Here is a 19,232-nt window from a genome sequence, read left to right as displayed (position 1 = left end):
ATGACAACAAAACTAGAAGTGTTGCATCAAACTTACTGATGACAACAAAACTAGAAGTGTTGCATCAAACTTACTGATGACAACAAAACTAGAAGTGTTGCATCAAACTTACTGATGACAACAAAACTAGAAGTGTTGCATCAAACTTACTGATGACAACAAAACTAGAAGTGTTGCATCAAACTTACTGATGACAACAAAACTAGAAGTGTTGCATCAAACTTACTGATGACAACAAAACTAGAAGTGTTGCATCAAACTTACTGATGACAACAAAACTAGAACTGTTGCATCAAACTTACTGATGACAACAAAACTAGAAGTGTTGCATCAAACTTACTGATGACAACAAAACTAGAAGTGTTGCATCAAACTTACTGATGACAACAAAACTAGAAGTGTTGCATCAAACTTACTGATGACAACAAAACTAGAAGTGTTGCCTAAAATATTATTTGACCTTGTTAGATTGAGATCCAGAGTTCAAGTCTTGGTCTTGAAGTATCTTTTGACTTGTGGTATTTTTAACGTAGAAAGAAAAACCAAACACTGATTGTTACAACATAACAATATCAGTGTTTCATAATTTCCTTACAAATCAGTAAAGATTAACAGCATTAATTATATAGAAAAGCCTTGCTGTTCTGACACATAAATAATCAACTATTTATATCTTATAAGTTAGTCATCCAATACCTAATACTTTTTTCATGAAGTAACTAGCAACAAAACTTGACAATAGTACTTGCTGGTCCTACATTTCTGTTATATTTTAATGTTGATAAATTTTTAATGACTCAACAACATTAAGTTTATTTGGGTTTGAATTTTATTAATTTGGTCTAATGTGAGAGAATATCACAAGGTGAGAAATGTTCGGGTATTGGTTAGTTAGTTAAAAACCTGTCAGGCAGGCTAAGAGTGAAGTTGCAAGACTTCACAAAAGTAAAAAATATTTAAAAAAGGAAATGTAACGCTTTAACACCAAAGTACTTCAATATAACAAAAGTAAAATGTTATCATCAAGATGTACCTTCAATAATGTCATAATCTAACAATACGTCTTTACACCATTAGTGACATCATGATCTGTGCAACACATCTTTACATCAATGACTTTGTATTATTACAAGTTTAAAGAGTATGCAGCAATAAAAACAAAGATGGTTGTAGGTTTCCTTTCATGTTTATTAGTTATGCCAGGACTTTAAAGATGATCCATGAAACAGCTAAAGTAAATGAGATTATATACAATTAAACTGCAGTTATAATGCACTGGAATGCTTGATTAAAAAACTACAGGCTAAATATTGTGATTTCCTAACTAAAGTAAAATGAAACAGCACTGACAAGTTATTTAGATCTCTTATAGTTAATAATGAGATGGCTAAATGACTAGAATGTCTCTGTGAGAAACCCAAATTGTTAAATATTAAACACTCGATTAATATTTACTGAATTGTTTTCTGTGAAAAAACTGAACTGTTTAATATTTATACATTTATTATTTTATTATGTTGACAAAAAGTCAGGTCTTAAAACTACACAACTTGAGAATTCCAAAGTAACATGACAGTAAAACGAAAACTGGTTGCTAATAAAAACAGCCACACCATACTAAAAGCTTGTCAACATCTAGAAACCTATAAATGATGTAACATTTGAAAGAAAAATATGATAAGTATTAAAATGTATAAACTAGTTCAACTTTATATAATATAATATAAGATTAAAAATGAAAGTCAAAAGATAAAATATTTTGTTTTAAAACACATAAAAATAGAAGATACTTTCAGAGTATGCAAGATTTCAAAATAAAAACAAGTCTTGATATTGTCGATAATCTATCTCATCAGGTTAAAATGTTTTAATGCAATTTATAAAAGGTCAGAAATTTAAGACATACATTAAGCTAGTGACTAAAATATGGAACAACAAGTCACTTGTTTCTCAGCTATCTCACTATTAACATACAATTACGCAAGTACAGACTACAATTGTGACAGGTATCACATCTCTCTGTACTGCACGTCCCAACGGAACATTATGCAAAAATGAAAGAATAGATTATTTGTTTTGTTTACCCATGTATGTTTTACAGGCCTGTCTTAAAATTTTTTATCCTGTTTTTCCAATCATAACTCAACCTATTCTTAAAATTAAAATGTTTTGATATCTTTTTCTCTTCTCCACTTTAAAAATATACAGTTTTCATTAATTTTCTTAAATGTTTAAGGGATGCACTTATCTTTAAATCTCAACTTTTGCAGTAAATTATATTTCTCGTAATAATTTGAAGGTAAGACATGTAAAAGAATAAATGTAGCTAAGTCCAGGCATCTTCTAGAGAATCCCTGAACCAGCTTCCAAACAAACAAAATGATGTACAAAAATGGTAACATTATAAAAAAATATTGCTTGCTCTATGGAATGAATCAAGTGCTTCTTTATCCAGTGCAATACATTCTACCTTTTGTAAATCAGACTGAAGTTTTGCTGGTGTTGCTGACAGAATTCTAATTAGAATTTCTTGTTATTGCTAAAGTGTTTCAGGTTAAAGAAAAATTTTCAACTATGCAAAAAACAATAACACATTTCAACTAAAGATTTGTTGTAGTAAAAGAAATCATTTACCAATCTCCTCAAAGTCTACAAATATACTTTCTATTCAACACCATAGTTTCTACATCACAAACTTTCTGACAATAAAATACTTGAATTGGTGTTTACTATACGGTAACCACCTTGGTAACAGAAGTTCAGAGACCTGAGCTACATTATACACAACATTATTATCTTGGTCACAAACTTACTGATTAAATACTTGAATCTATACTCAAGGAGTATCACTGGGTCAGAAACACAATGAAAATATTACACACACATTGTGCTTTACTAAGATAACTCCAGACAAAAGCTTATCATAATTTAACTCAAACTTTTGAAGCATTTTGCTAATTATGTTGGTATACAGAAGTAACATGATGTATAATAAACTCAGACATTATCTCACTGCATTCATATAACTGATTCTACACTAAGTATCACAGTACATCTTTGTATCACCACAGCAATAACAGAACTATGTCATAAACCATTATTTCATAATTCTAGTAGTTAAGTAACAAACTGTTTTCATATTCTGTTTGTCACACCTCTCCCTCTGTGTATGCTATAAACCAATATAATAAACACTTATCACACAGATTTATAGAAGTTAGATAAAGAAATGCTGCTGTATCCAATTTAACATATCTCTCCATCCTCGTATCGTCATGACAAGAGCAGCAATGAGAAGACTAGTTGTAAGTATACGTAATCTGTGGGAAACAAATATTTACTTCTTTGGAGATAAATGTTTACTGGTTTTGTGATAACAAACAGTTTTCAAACCTCTAAAGAATTAACTTTAGACCTACCTAAGTAAAAAATCCTTTTGCAAAACAATACAATTGAGCAAAAATTCTATAACTAAGAATAATAGAATCACTCAAATAACTTATCTACACGTACTTCAATTTGCAGTTATAAAACAGTAACACTGCTGAATAGAGTAAAAAGAATTATGTTCTTAATAGAAAATATGCATAAAATATTAGTAAAAATATAAAATTTCACATTTCTTCAACATTTTTTTCATGTACGAGTAATTTTAGTCAAATAACTGAGTTATAGGTAACATATTTAACCAAACACTATTCAGCTTCAATCATTCCAGTCAGCTACAAACTTGTTCTATTGTATTCTATAATTTCATGTGTCTATAATATAGCTCCAGTGATGTCAGAAAGCCAATAGTTTGTCACAGTAAAATACTACCAGAATTACATCAAAACTCTACAAGGATTACCTAACATTTATATTGAAATTCAGGGTAAAATACTTCAAAACTCAACCAGGATTAATTAATATTTATATTGAAAATCAAACTGAGATATACTAGAATTACTTAACAGCCCTACCTTGTTTTAAGAAAAGGCATGAGAATATTGCCAATAGTGGCTACAAGGAGAAGCACCACTTGAAGTATGGTTAACAGTACATTGATTAGTTTTACAATCAAGGCTCGAGCATTGGAGTTCTCCAATGAATCAAGGTTTACTAACTGTTGAAAATGCTGGTGTTGCTGGTGTTCCATTCTAGAAATCTGAAATACAAGAAAGTACATTAAAACAATCTATTGGCTGTTTGGTATAACTGAAGGTACATTCCACAGATCTCAAAGCAGAGTACATACAAACAAACTACCAAATATTCTAGAATCATTGGATATCTGAACATGATATAACATGAGTGAAAAAATCTCTCTTAAAAATTGTATTTTTTTTTCCGAGGTCTTTCCATTCCTCACCCTCAACTCAAGAGAAAACTAATGACTTTTTTAAAATAGGCACTAGGGAAGTAAAGGATGAATAAAACAGGCACTAAGGAAGTAAAGGATGATTAAAACGAGCACTAGGGAAATAAAGATGATTAAAACAGGCACTAAGGAAGTAAAGAATGATTAAAACAAGCAGTAATGAAGTAAAGGATGATTAAAACAAGCACTAAGGAAGTAAAAAATGATTAAAACAAGCACCAGGGAAGTAAAGGATGATTAAAACAAGCAGTAATGAAGTAAAGGATAATTAAAACAAGCACTCGGAAAGTAAAGGATGATTAAATCAAGCACTAGGGAAGTAAAGGATGATTAAAACAGGCACTTAGGAAGTAACGGATGAATAAAACAGGCACTAAAAAGTAAAGGATGATTAAAAAAAGCATTAGGGAAGAAAAAATGATTAAAACAAGCACTAAGACAGTAAAGGATGATTAAAACAGGCACTAAGGAAGTAAAGGATGATTAAAACAGGCACTAAGAGAGTAAAGGATGATTAAAACAGGCATTAAGAGAGTAAAAGATGATTAAAACAGGCACTAAGAGAGTAAAGGATGATTAAAACAGGCACTAAGAGAGTAAAGGATGATTAAAACAGGCACTAAGAGAGTAAAGGATGATTAAAACAGGCACTAAGAGAGTAAAGGATGATTAAAACAGGCACTAGGGAAGTAAAGGATGATTAAAACAGGCACTAAGGAAGTAAAGAATGATTAAAACAAGCACTAGGAAAGTAAAAGATGATTAAAACAGGCACTTAGGAAGTAACGGATGAATAAAACAAGCACTAGGAAAGTAAAAGATGATTAAAACAGGCACTTAGGAAGTAACGGATGAATAAAACAGGCACTAAAAAGTAAGGATGATTAAAACAGGCACTAAAAAGTAAGGATGATTAAAACAGGCACTAAAAAAGTAAAGGATGATTAAAACAGACACTAAGAGAGTAAAGGATGATTAAAACAGGCACTAGGGAAGTAAAGGATGATTAAAACAGGCACTAAGGAAGTAAAGAATGATTAAAACAAGCACTAGGAAAGTAAAAGATGATTAAAACAGGCACTTAGGAAGTAACGGATGAATAAAACAAGCACTAGGAAAGTAAAAGATGATTAAAACAGGCACTTAGGAAGTAACGGATGAATAAAACAGGCACTAAAAAGTAAAGGATGAATAAAACAGGCACTAAAAAGTAAAGGATGATTAAAACAGGCACTAAAAAGTAAAGGATGATTGAAACAGGCACTAAGGAAGTAAAGAATTATTAAAACAAGCACTAGAAAAGTAAAAGATGATTAAAACAGGCACTTAGGAAGTAACGGATGAATAAAACAGGCACTAAAAAGTAAGGATGATTAAAACAGGCACTAAAAAGTAAGGATGATTAAAACAGGCACTAAAAAGTAAGGATGATTAAAACAGGCACTAAAAAAGTAAAGGATGATTAAAACAGACACTAAGAGAGTAAAGGATGATTAAAACAGACACTAAGAAAGTAAGGATGATTAAAACAGGCACTAGGGAAGTAAAGGATGATTAAAACAGGCACTAGGGAAGTAAAGGATGATTAAAACAGGCACTAGGGAAGTAAAGGATGATTAAAACAGGCACTAGGGAAGTAAAGGATGAATAAAACAGGCACTAAGGAAGTAAGGATGAATAAAACAGGTACTAAGGAAGTAAAGAATGATTAAAACAAGCACTAGGGAAGTAAAGGATGATTAAAACAAGCAGTAATGAAGTAAAGGATAATTAAAACAAGCACTCGGAAAGTAAAGGATGATTAAAACAAGCACAACGGAAGTAAAGAATGATTAAAACAAGCACTAGGGAAGTAAAGGATGATTAAAACAAGCAGTAATGAAGTAAAGGATAATTAAAACAAGCAGTAATGAAGTAAAGGATAATTAAAACAAGCACTCGGAAAGTAAAGGATGATTAAAACAAGCACAACGGAAGTAAAGAATGATTAAAACAAGCACTAGGGAAGTAAAGGATGATTAAAACAAGCAGTAATGAAGTAAAGGATAATTAAAACAAGCAGTAATGAAGTAAAGGATAATTAAAACAAGCACTCGGAAAGTAAAGGATGATTAAAACAAGCACTCGGAAAGTAAAGGATGATTAAAACAAGCACTAGGGAAGTAAAGGATGATTAAAACAGGCACTAAGGAAGTAAAGGATGATTAAAACAGGCACTAGAAAAGTAAGAGATGATTAAAAGAGGCACTAAGGAAGTAAAGGATGATAAAAACAGGCACTAAGGAAATAAAGGATGATTAAAACAAGCACTAGGGAAGTAAGGAGTGATTAAAACAGGCATAAGGAAGTAAAGAGTGATTAAAACAGGCATAAGGAAGTAAAGGATGAATAAAACAGGCACTAAGGAAGTAAAGGATGAATAAAACAGGCACTAAGGAAGTAAAGGATGAATAAAACAGGCACTAAGGAAGTAAAAGATTATTAAAACAGGCACTAAGGAAGTAAAGGATGATTAAAACAGGCACTAAGGGAGTAAAGGATGATTAAAACAGGCACTAAGGAAGTAAAGTATGTATAAAACAGACAGTAAGGAAGTAAAGGATGAATAAAACAGGCACTTAGGAAGTAAAGGATGAATAAAACAGGCACTTAGGAAGTAAAAGATGAATAAAAGAGGCACTAAGGAAGTAAAGGATGATTAAAACAAGCACTAGGGAAGTAAAGGATTATTAAAACAAGCACTAGGAAGTAAAGGATGATTAAAACAGGCACTCAGGAAGTAAAGGATGATTAAAACAGGCACTCAGGAAGTAAAAGATGATTAAAACAGGCACTAAGGAAGTAAAAGATAGTGAAAAGAGGCAGTAAGGAAGTGAAGGATGATTAAAAGAGGCAGTAAGAGTAAAGGATGATTAAAATTGACCCAAAAATGAATAAAGTTAGGTACTTTACAACTCCTCTCTGGTATAACAAAAGCCTCTAAAACTGCCTGGAGATTACATGTCAGACAGTGGAACATTTTTATAAACAGACATATATTTAATAAGTTGTTTTACAATATATATGTAAACTAACCCTAGTCTGACAGCTTTCCAGTACTTCGTGGACATCTCGAAGCCGTTCCTCACTCTGGTATTGAACTTTTTCTTCCATGTCACTGATCGCCTGTTTCAGGTTCTCTATTTCATTTTGATGAAGTTCAGTAAGATCATTCATTTGCTCTTCAAGTCTCTACAGATGCATAAAGTGAATGCAATGAAACAGTCCTCATTAAACAAAGTACAAAATATATATGGTATTATATAGAAAAAGAACCTCAATAAGAAACATAGAAAGAATAGGTAACCTTACCAATAAACAGACTTGATAGATACACTTAGTAGAAATACAGATTTATGTTATATTAACTGATATAACACAACCAAAAAGTAGTTTAATTAAATTTTGAAACAGAGTCACTAAAAACTCGTGACATGCATGGTAAAGAATGCCCATGGCAAAAGGCTTAAGAAATATGGACATGATAGATACAATTGTTAAAGAAAAAGAAAGAAAGGGTAGATATGCTTAAGAAACAGACATAATTTAATACAGTTTTTATAGGTGTCTTTGGTAAGAAACATAATCTGAATAAATTGTTGGAATATAATAAATAGATATTCTCAGTATTGAATACAATACAATACAGATTTTAACTTAAGTTTCAGAGAATCTTCCAAATAACATCTAAAAATGCTGTCAGGTGACTTTAAGGCCGAATATCATGCATGATCTGATAATATCTAAAGTAACTAGAACAGCTGAGTGTTACTTTATTTAAGAGCCTAATGATTCTGTCCATATATTTTTAATATAACAATACTGACCTCATATCGATAACGTTCCTCCAGTAAAGCCTGGTTAAAGAAGGAATATTCTTGTTGAATTTGAACCTGATGGAGGAAAGAAAAACTTATATGGTTATTTATCTTCCCTTATATTGCTTGGCAATCTCTATTGCATTATAGTCATTTCTTAATCAAATTCTACATCAATATCTACAGTATTGTAGTCATTTCTCAAACAAATTTCATATTCATAAATATTGTATTTATTTCCAAAAAAGTTAAATTTTTGGAACTTTCAATCCAATTATGTTCATTATTTTATCCAATACAAAGGAAAATATGCTGATAACTACAAAATGAGAAACATTAAAAATATATATCTTGTTTATTATTTAAGTCTTTCAGAAACTTATATTTAATTCAATGTTTGATAAAGGTTTTAAAAGGTGGTTCTTTTTCAGTGACAATAAGTTGAAGATGGGTTTTACTACAACTGCCAATCAACCTAAAAATTAAAAAACTTTTTCCTCAAAGAACATAATCACTAAAGTAAAATCTTCTTCAAAAGTATACCTTTAGGGTTTCGACTTCATATCCGAGATGTTGACATTCTTCATGACGATCTTGCAGTACCTGTAATACAGACTCTATTTCAGTAATCTTGCCAGGAGAGAATGTGACTTCACTGGCAAGACGCTGAGGAGTAATGCCAAACAATTGTCCTGCCGACCCTGATGTAATACTGGAACTATCATCTTCTGATGTGTACTTGGTACTATATGTTTAATAATAATAAAAACATTTAAACAAAGTTGATGACTATAATACATTCTAGCATAAAACTGTAAAAAAATATACAAGTCAATTAATATTTTGACCTCAAATTTTAAGTTAAACTGTCCTTACAGTGGAACTAATGACAAAAAAAAAGCCAAATATTCTGGTTCTACTATTACGTTTAACTGAAGAGTTTGTGTTTTCTTATACCAAAGCCACATCAGACTACCTGCTGTGTCTCACAAGGAGATTCAAACCCTCTGATCTTGACATTGTAGATCTAAAGACTTACAGCTGTCCCATCAGGAGACCTTTCAACTGAAAATTCAGATTGACTGTCACACAACAATAACTAAATGTACAGAGCATTTTTATTGCACACATTATAGCTGACAGCAAAATTAACCCTCTTCTAATTTAACAATTATTCAAGTTAAAAAAATATAATAATACTAAACATTATTAGTCTTAAGTTTTGATAACAAAATGTAAGATTTTTTATCAAAAAATATATTAATAAAACATATCATTCTCTGTCTAATACTTTTATTCATGTAAGCATTAAGCATAAAAATTTCAATTTTGACTGACTTTGACCAATATTCCTGAAACTCACCTTGGGGTAAATGTTTCAGTTTTGACTAACACACACACAAACATTTCACGAAACTCGCCTTGTGGTAAATGTTTCAGTTTTAACTAACACACAAACATTTCACGAAACTCATCTTGAGGTAAATGTTTCAGTTTTAACTAACACATACACACATTTCCTGAAACTAACCTTGAGGTAAATGTTTCACTCTCCTGAAGATGTTTTTCTTCATCTCCTGCTCCTTCATCAGATATTTCTGTTAATAACAAGAAGACATATTCTCATGCGAATTTTACACTGAGCTGAACAAGAATGACCAAGATGTCACTTCATACATATGAAGTCTTAAAACAGCTACCTGTGGGATACTAGATTTATTTCTATACCATTGTTTTGTTGTTTCAAACAGTAAGAAATGATTGTATACTGCATTTAAAGTAAAAGTATATCCAATCCATTAACTAGCTTCATCTAGTTTTGAATGTAATTTAACTTAATACAAATACAACAGTACGTCTGGTTTTATTATTATTTTGGGTTTTAGTATTTCTACTTCTTCATAGTTGTTCTCTTGATATGTAAATTTTATTAAACAGATATATCGTTTTATATTGAACAAGTTGAGGTACCTACCCTTTGTCCATGTTACAAACTTTAATACAAAGTAAGGATGAATGCTATGAATAAATAACATAAAAATCTTAACTTCAACACAATTTATTTTGTCACCAAAATGCATTTAAATCACGTTAATAAGAAGATAAAAACCTCACAACTCACTTCCTGATGTATTGATGTTATCTGCACTACCAAAACGATTTTTAATCAGATGAGCAAATTCCCGAGGCTTTGACATTACAGTTCTTGAAGGAAAAAACAAATACAAGCAGATTTATATCAGTATGTCATGAATATTGTTTTCACATGAAAAAGTAAAACCAATTTCACCACAAATACAGTTATAGCTTATAAACAAACTAACATATACCTTAGTGACAATATCCAAAACTATAACTTTAGTGGCAAGTTAGAAATTTCTGATTTCCACTAAGCGATGATTACTAATTGTAATTATAATTTTGTAAAATGTGTAAATAATTGAAGAGACACACACATCACCTTGACAACCAATTAACGATCTGAGAGCACATTCATTTTACAAATAATAGATTCAATATAGAATAAATATTGTATCTACTGAATTTTGAGGGACATGAATATTTAATTTATAAGTAAAACTATGAGAACATAAGTCACTAATAAACATCCTGGGAAAAATCCTATAAGAAAAAAGATGCAAAAAAACCCATAAGTAACACATTACTAAACATGAACTAGGTAGAGCTAAGATTCGAATTATCTAGACATAGCAATTTTCAACAATCATTTGCAAATCTACTTAAGACGAATTAATTACCTGAAATATAATACAGGATTAAAACTAGCTGATAATTGAACTGTTTTATAAATAACAAAATATTCATTACAAAACTATGAAGGTAAGTTCCAGTTGGAATAACTTCAACTGAAACAAGATATTCACTAGAACAGAATAAGACATTTTTATCACAATATGACTAAAAGGTTTCGACTAAAGAAGAAAATCTTTTTGAGAGAGTTGAAAACTAACTATCATAAACATGCTTTGTAGCATGTCTGTTTCATGCTTTGTAGCATGTTTGTTTCATGCTTTGTAGCATGTTTGTTTCATGCTTTGTAGCATGTCTGTTTCATGCTTTGTAGCATGTCTGTTTCATGCTTTGTAGCATGTTTGTTTCATGCTTTGTAGCATGTCTGTTTCATCTTTGTAGCATGTTTGTTTCATGCTTTGTAACTTGGGTGAAATTCTCATAAAAACTTAGCTGGATGAGGTGGACCTGTTTTTGAAAAAGAAATCAATGATGTAAATATAAAGAATAATAATTTGAATGTCAATGAATAAATGTTTTCTGTTGGAACAATGGAACACACACATAAAAAAAAAACAACTCAATATTGTCTCATTACTATTACCACCTTAAAAAATAAGTTCTGGTACACAATACCACTAAGTACCAGCAGAGTTTTACCCCTGCTAGTAACAGGACCATATACATTCAATACAAATAACATGTTTTTATACTATTATTTTATACAGTCTAATATTGAATACATTCTTAAAGCTTTAGCACCAACATAAAAATTTCTCAAATTCACTAGCATATTAATTAAAACAATTTACAAGTTACAATTAATATATTAACAATGTATTCAAATCTTTTTAAGTTAGAAGATAAGAACAGACTACTTAGATTGCTATACCATTTACTGGATTGATTTTATTTTTGATCTAATTAGGTAGCCTACTATAATCAGTAGTTATATTATTGTGTTGTTGTACAAAACAGAAAATTCATTTCACTACAAAGGCTTAAAAACAACTGGAAGCTTGTCTGAATAAACATCCAAGAAGTAGTAAATAATAAAAAAAGTCACTTACTCTGCTGCAGTATGGGTTGCTGCTGATAGACCTCCTTTAATATTTCCCACAACACCACTAGAAAGATTGTAAGACCATAAACACTATTATGTAGCACTCCCAGCTGCTAAAGTGCTCTTAAGTATTCACTGTTACAGATAGACAAATGTGGCAACAACTTTTCAGATCATGTCAAACAGATCTTCTTGGTAAAAATAAAACATTTGTTTATATGTATAACAAAAATTTCACACCAATACTTACCATAATATATATTAATGTAAAATAATATAATTAAGAATAAATGGTTATTTAAAATTAACCTGTATCTCATGTGATTCTTCAGGCAAGTTACACAACTACACTTAACACGTTATAAATGAAGAATTATTTAGTTGCAAGCTAGTTCATTATGAATATAAAACATATTACTTTCAAAATATAACTTTTGTATCAAAATTAAAAATACACATTTCTGAAAACAGAGAGAGAGAGGTAGAATCATAACAGCTCAGATTCACCTAAGTAGGTTCATATGAAATGACTGTTTACACCCATCACACTCTTTATCAATTAAGTGTTATTTGATAGCACTGTCTCCATGATTGTTAAAAGTAGCCAAATTCTTACGCAAATGAAAGAAAAATGTGTAATGTAAACAAATTTAATACCCTTCAAAATGTAGATAAAGCACTTAATATAAAAAAATTTATGATTCATATAATAAAATGAATGTAGAAAACTCTTGTAATATAAATAATTTATGCATTGCAATTAAATCTCAATGATAAAACATTTAATGTGTGTATTCTTTGAATATGTTTAAGATTTAGCTTTGGAAATATGGTTGTCCACATAGAGTACTAGATCAACTAACTGTCCTTAAAGAAAATCAAAATGGGCCAAAAGGCAGCAAAATGTAACTAAAAACAGTTCAATTGATAACTCAATTGTAACTAAAAACAGTTCAATTGATAACTCCGAAAGAGGGCCAAAAGGCAGCAAAATGTAACTAAAAACAGTTCAATTGATAACTCTGAAAGAGGGCCAAAAGGCAGCAAAATGTAACTAAAAACAGTTCAATTGATAACTCCGAAAGAGGGCCAAAAGGCAGCAAAATGTAACTAAAAACAGTTCAATTGATAACTCCGAAAGAGGGCCAAAAGGCAGCAAAATGTAACTAAAAACAGTTCAATTGATAACTCTGAAAGAGGGCCAAAAGGCAGCAAAATGTAACTAAAAACAGTTCAATTGATAACTCCGAAAGAGGGCCAAAAGGCAGCAAAATGTAACTAAAAACAGTTCAATTGATAACTCCGAAAGAGGGCCAAAAGGCAGCAAAATGTAACTAAAAACAGTTCAATTGATAACTCCGAAAGAGGGCCAAAAGGCAGCTCCAAAAGCAAAAACTGCTTAAGTGAAAGAAATATTTGTATGAAAAGTCCACTTCTGATAAAACATCTAATTTTCACTCACAAGATTTACTTAAGTAATTTTCTTATTTATCCCCACATTAAATAAGGATGAATGTACAAAACAAAGTCATTTTTTAAAACTTATCCCTCCCCCACTGAATAAAAATGAATTTACTTGATTATTTTTCTCACAGACACTAAATAAGATTGATTCATCAAGCTTTACTTAACATTTTCCAACAACGTACTGTAATTTTACAACTCAACCAAACCTTATTCCCTGCCCAACATCACGCAACATGCCCTTTGCTTGCCAGTGACTAGCTGGTAGCCCAAAAGTTTCAAGTTCTTTTCCCTTCTTGATGTAGTTTTCTAACTTCTTCTGGAGTTGAGCTACCGTTTGTGCAGATTTCTGGTTCTTCTTTTCAAACACACTTTTTATCCGTTGAAGCTGCTGTTTATCAGCACTGGCAGCAAGTTTCAGATACTCGTTCACATTTTCTGAAATTATTGAATTTTACAAATGATTTAACAAAGAGTTCAGCCAAACTGAATTAATGTCACAAGTGTGGTACTTCAGAGCTCAATCTCACTGAATACAAATCTAAAGAGGTTACAATTCCTTTGTACAGAGAATATTTTGTTAATCCTCACCTTAGGAAAGACATCCAATTGTTGGAAAGAGTTCACAGAAGGGTTACTAGAATGATGCCTGGGATGGAAGGGTTGTCTTACGAGGAGATGCTAAAATCTATCAAATTGTCTTCTCTTAAAAGAAGAAAGGTTAGGAAGAATCTGATTCAGGTGTTTAACAAGGTAAATGGAATCAATGGTGTAAATGAATCAGCTTTTTTTCATATTTAAAATGAGAATAGCAAGGCTAGGGGCAAGTATAAATTTTGGCAGAGTGTGAGTCATTTTCAGCTAAGATAGTTTCATTTTTCTAACAGGGTGGTTAGCCTATGGAATGAGTTGCCTTTGAATGTTGTAGAGGCAACAAATTTAAATGAGTTTAAGAAAAGGCTTGATAAGTATATAAACAATAAAGACTAGTTTTAAGTTTGTTTTTTATTTTAGTTTAGAATATGGAACAGCCAATATAACATTCATATAAAATGTGAGCCATTTGAAGAAAAATAGCTGGGCAACTAGCACCTGTCAATTAATCGATGGTGTTCCTCAATCCATGATACATACAAATACATACATGCAAGTGATAGAGGGTGTTACCAGCCAGTTGTCTTTCCAATAGTCAGTAGTTTCAAATTAATGACAACAGCATACAGTCTTAGTAGCATTAACATAAAAAACAGATAGTGTGAACAAGTTGGTGGCAATGTGAATCAAACCTAAGACTCTTGAATTATGAACTTCTCCCCTCCAAAATCACCAAAGCTTAACAGACCAAGTAAAAAATAAAAACATAGATTAAACGATTAAAACTGAGCACAGCACAGATAATCCACTATAAACCTTTGTGTTTAATAAAAACAAACATAATAGCAAATTTTTATTACCTACATAGTTAGAATAATAAAAAACAGTGATAATTGCAAACTAATTTTGATTAGTTTATTTTTGCAATAGCCAATATGACCATAATATCAATTAAATAATTCTTTTGTCAAGCACTACTCATTTTTTAATATATTTAATCTCAATTTAATTATTCTGAATATTTCAATCAGAAATACCTGAAGACAAATAGCTTTAAATAACCACTTACCATCTCGAGCCGTCTGCTCCTGTTTTATTAGATCTTTGGTTCGAGCAACTTTTTGGTGAAGACTGTTAATGGCTTGTCGAGTACGACTGCTGTCTAGAAGAGTACCAGAAAATAAAACTTCTGGTTCCTCTGTACTCCCAGTGGTACTGCCCTGAACTGTAGGAGTGGACTGAACTTCCATACCTCCATTTTGCACTGGTGGTCCACGGGTATCACCACTTGCATTTATTACATCCTAAAAAAGTGCATATATACATCTACAGGTAGATGCAGGGGCAGTAACATAATAGTATATTGATATTTTTGTACTGATATCCTTATTAATTACAAATAATCATTTCTGTTTATTTCCTGACAATCTGAATAACAATGTTAATCATTACCTCAAAGTAAGATATGTCATCACTGACTGTACTATCATCACATAAATTGATGTAAAACTGAGAGTTGCCCTGCACTATTCCTATGCATGAACTTGGGTGAGATAGTGGGGTACTTGTCAGGGTTGCACTGCTGGATGTCAGACACTGGTGAGAGCTTCCTGAAACTAAGGATGGGGTTGATGTTGTAGGAGTAGATTGCTTTGGAGTACCACTGCTGTCACTTGATGAGTCTCCTTTAGGAATGAGAAGGGGGCTCTTCTTCCACTTCTTCATTGCATCAAAACTATTGAATGAAAGTTACAATTATACAAATAAAAGGTTTGATGAATACTCTATTTTTAAAATGTTTCACAGTTACACTTTTTACCCTTTCCTGTAAAATCTTCAAAAATTACTGGATGACTGAATCAAAAGTGACTTCAAAAGCTCAACTTTCAGTTACTTGTACGAATCTTGCATCATTTAAATAGGAGATATCTGTGTTACCAAATTGTTTTTTTGTATATTAAACCCATGAACATTATTATTATTTTTAACTGTTTAACAAGATATTATTAAACCATACCAAAGCATTAGTCCTTTTACAGCTGTTTAACTTGATCTAGCTTAACACCCTCCCAGTGACACATCAGTATGCCTGTGGACAACTTACAATATTAAAAGCCAGGTTCCAATACCCACAGTAAAGAGGGCACAGACATCCCTTTGCATAACTTCATACTTAACTAAAAGCAATCAAATCTAATTTAGCCTAACAGTAACAAAGCAATAGTCCCCCTAATGGTTTACAGCTGTTTAAGTAAATTTTAGTTAACCCTAACAAACCATTACTTCCTTTACAACCATTTAAATAGATCTAAGCTAACCTCACAAAACATTAGTCCATATATTATGGTTTAACTACACTTAACAAAGCACTAATCCATTTATAACTACTTAATTACATCTTAGTTAACCTAATAAAGGTTTAGTCCTTTTACAGCTCTGAGTTTTATGATACAGATGTGAATTGTTGGGGAGTCATTTAGTAAATTTCTGTTCAGGAATCAAGTGGATTTGAACTGAAAGAATAAGAATTTTTAAACTAAATATATTAAAATTAGACTCAGCTCAAAAACTGTTCAATATGAGTTCAGAAACTTATTGAAATAAAACTCAACTTAACTTTATTAACATTGACAGGCATGCATATGGTAAATAACATATTTATAATATGAAAAACTGAAAAGAATCTATACTCTTTATAAAATCAAACTGTTTGGAATGTGTTTTCAACAATGGATTTTAAGTTATGTTGCTTAGAAACAAAGATATAACCTAATATTGTCGTTAGTCTATGTATAAGTGTGGATGTATATGGATGTATGTAGTAAGATAGTTCTTAAATTAATTTATATAGGTTGCTGAAGGAGGAGCGGACACACCTTGGAAATTTTTACAAAACTCCAACTCATCACATATATGATGGATATAGCAATGTTAGTAATAGTACATATATATATATAAATTAAACCAAACAAATTTCACTTCGGTGTAATTCATATATAAATTATCACTGTTTTATATAATTAATCAATAAATAATCAAGTTACTCAAAGGATAATGAACATTACTCATAAGGAATTGTTTCCACTTACCAATAATTTATATTATCACAAGTCTTAAATCCAACTTTTAAAAATACAGTTCTGCTGAGTTTAACCTAACCTTTTGAGTCTTAGATTCATCAAACATAAGGAAGGGTATGGTTGAGACAAATGTAAGTTTACTTTTAAACACTAAACAAATAATGTCAAAGGTTTTCCTTACCCCAATTAGCCAGTAGTGATATTTTATATATATCACATAAAAAATTGTCTTGGGCATTATCAAGTTCTTGTCACTACCATTTATGAGGATTAAAATATTTTTATTGTGTAAGTGTAGTTTTAGAAAATAGCCATGGCTCTAATTGTATCTCTATCATACTTATAATTCCAAATTATCTTGACTTTAATTTTAAAGTTACGTATTTGAAGCCCACTGAACTATTAACTTAGAAACTAGATCTAACTCCAGCTCGCTGGCTCAACATATGTACAGTTTGACGTCATTTTAAAAGTACAAGTAGTACCTTGTTTTCCGTTAACTGTATACGAACATAACTTTTCTCATTTATCAGTAAACATTTATACTTTTATTACTGTACTGTCTCAAATACGATCTTGTGAAAAGTTAAAAGGAAAACCTATTTAAAAAGTAAGTATTTGAACGATACTTAATTATTTGCTTTTCCATGATTATTTACGAGGTCCTCTAGTGGCAATATCTTAAAGCATATATTCTTAATTTTATTCGAACAATATGAAAACAAATAAAACTTGTTAAGTTCAGTGGAATCTTGAACTTTTCAAGTTATGCAGTATTCAAGTATTATTGGTATCCGACATAAAATAGGTCCAGCATGGCCAGGTGGTTAAGACACTCGGCTCGTAATCCCCGTCACACCAAACATGCTCGCCGTTTCAGCCGAGGGGGCATTATAATTCAAGGTCAATCCCAATATTCGTTGGTAAAAGAGTGGCCCAAGATTTGGCGGTATGTGGTGATTAATAGCTGCCTTACCTTTATTCTTGCATCGCTAAATTAGGGACGGCTAGCGCAGATAGCCCTCGAGTAGCTTTGCGTGAAATTCAAAAATAAAGAAACCGACATAAAATTTAAAGTATCTTCAAAACACGGGTTTAGGAGTTTTAAACAAGCAATAGATAGAATATTGTATCGAACAGCAAAGAAATACAACTAAGCTTTTGTTTGTTTTGAATTTCGCGCAAAACTACACGAGGGCTATCTGCGCTAGCCGTCCATAATTTAGCAGTGTAAGACTAGAGGGAAGGCAGCTAGTCATCACCACCCACCGCCAACTCTTGGGCTACTATTTTACTAACGAATAGAGGGACTGACTGTCACATTATAACGCCCCCACGGCTGGTAGGGCGAGTATGTTTGGTGTGACCTGGATTCGAACTCACGACCCTCAGATTACGATTCGAACGCCTTAACACGCTTGGCCATGCCGGGCTACAACTGAGCTTGAAAACATCAAATTCTTTATTCAGATTACAGAGTTTCTTTACAAAACAACATATTATTTTAGCACTCTAAAGACATAGTTCCTGAAAGTGTCAGTTGCCATGTAGAGTTCTTCATCCCTACAATGCAGAGATTTTTCTTTTGCCGTCGGGATTTGGTCATTTAAGATCTGGGAGGGTCAGGTACGTATAATCTCTTTCTCCCGTACGTATGGAGAATGAAGATATTGATTATGATATTAATTTTTTTTTGTTTTTTTTCCTATAGCAAAGCCACATAGGGCTATTTGCTCAGCCCACCGAGGGGAATCGAACCCCTGATTTTAGCGTTGTAAATCCGGAGACATACCGCTGTACTAGCGGGGGGTTATGATATTAGTTTCCCACTCTTTTCTGATTTACACTAGGTTAGTTAAAGCACTTAAACCAAATTAGAAAAGTATTTTATAATTAGTAAAAAACACTTTCTATGGAAGCAAAATTCGAGATCATTATTACTTTAAACTACCAAATTCTTAATCACATTCCTACTGAGAAATGGGCTGTTTTGAACAAGAAGTGACACAACTGCTTTACCATTTTTGTCACGTTTCTCAGCTGGACTTCTTCACCATCTTCAC

The 19,232-nt window shown here is 31.6% G+C and overlaps 1 protein-coding gene across 3 annotated transcripts; it reads right to left on the bottom strand.

The window, feature by feature from the left end:
• Positions 1–1,170: 1,170 nt before the first annotated feature.
• Positions 1,171–17,844, bottom strand: LOC143237520 (transmembrane and coiled-coil domains protein 2-like). 3 transcript variants are annotated; one of them, XM_076476877.1, is made up of 12 exons: positions 17,655–17,844; positions 15,542–15,824; positions 15,159–15,393; positions 13,705–13,933; positions 12,039–12,095; positions 10,340–10,422; positions 9,749–9,815; positions 8,761–8,962; positions 8,227–8,292; positions 7,436–7,591; positions 3,963–4,147; positions 1,171–3,320 (listed from the first exon to the last, which is right to left on the bottom strand). In XM_076476877.1, the coding sequence occupies exons 2-12, from the start codon at positions 15,812–15,814 to the stop codon at positions 3,218–3,220; spliced, it is 1,656 nt and encodes a 551-aa protein (XP_076332992.1). In that variant the 5' UTR covers positions 15,815–15,824; positions 17,655–17,844; the 3' UTR covers positions 1,171–3,217. The 3 variants fall into 3 exon arrangements, with proteins under 3 accessions (XP_076332992.1, XP_076332993.1, XP_076332994.1); XM_076476878.1 differs by lacking the exon at positions 17,655–17,844 and adding an exon at positions 17,351–17,489; XM_076476879.1 differs by lacking the exon at positions 17,655–17,844 and adding an exon at positions 17,179–17,312.
• Positions 17,845–19,232: the final 1,388 nt, after the last annotated feature.

This window comes from Tachypleus tridentatus, chromosome 13 (assembly GCF_004210375.1).
Source record: "Tachypleus tridentatus isolate NWPU-2018 chromosome 13, ASM421037v1, whole genome shotgun sequence".
Taxonomy (NCBI): domain Eukaryota; kingdom Metazoa; phylum Arthropoda; class Merostomata; order Xiphosura; family Limulidae; genus Tachypleus; species Tachypleus tridentatus.
This window is presented reverse-complemented; position numbering and strand designations above follow the sequence as displayed.

Bases quoted from the DNA above. Each gene is read 5' to 3' on its own strand.
- LOC143237520 (XM_076476877.1), bottom strand. From the start codon at position 15,814: ATGAAGAAGTGGAAGAAGAGCCCCCTTCTCATTCCTAAAGGAGACTCA. The intron at 9,816-10,339 runs GTGAGTTGTGAG...TGTTATTAACAG, and splicing joins TAACATCAATACATCAGGAA to AAATATCTGATGAAGGAGCA. The intron at 8,963-9,748 runs GTTAGTTTCAGG...TTAAACATATAG, and splicing joins AGTGAAACATTTACCTCAAG to TACCAAGTACACATCAGAAG.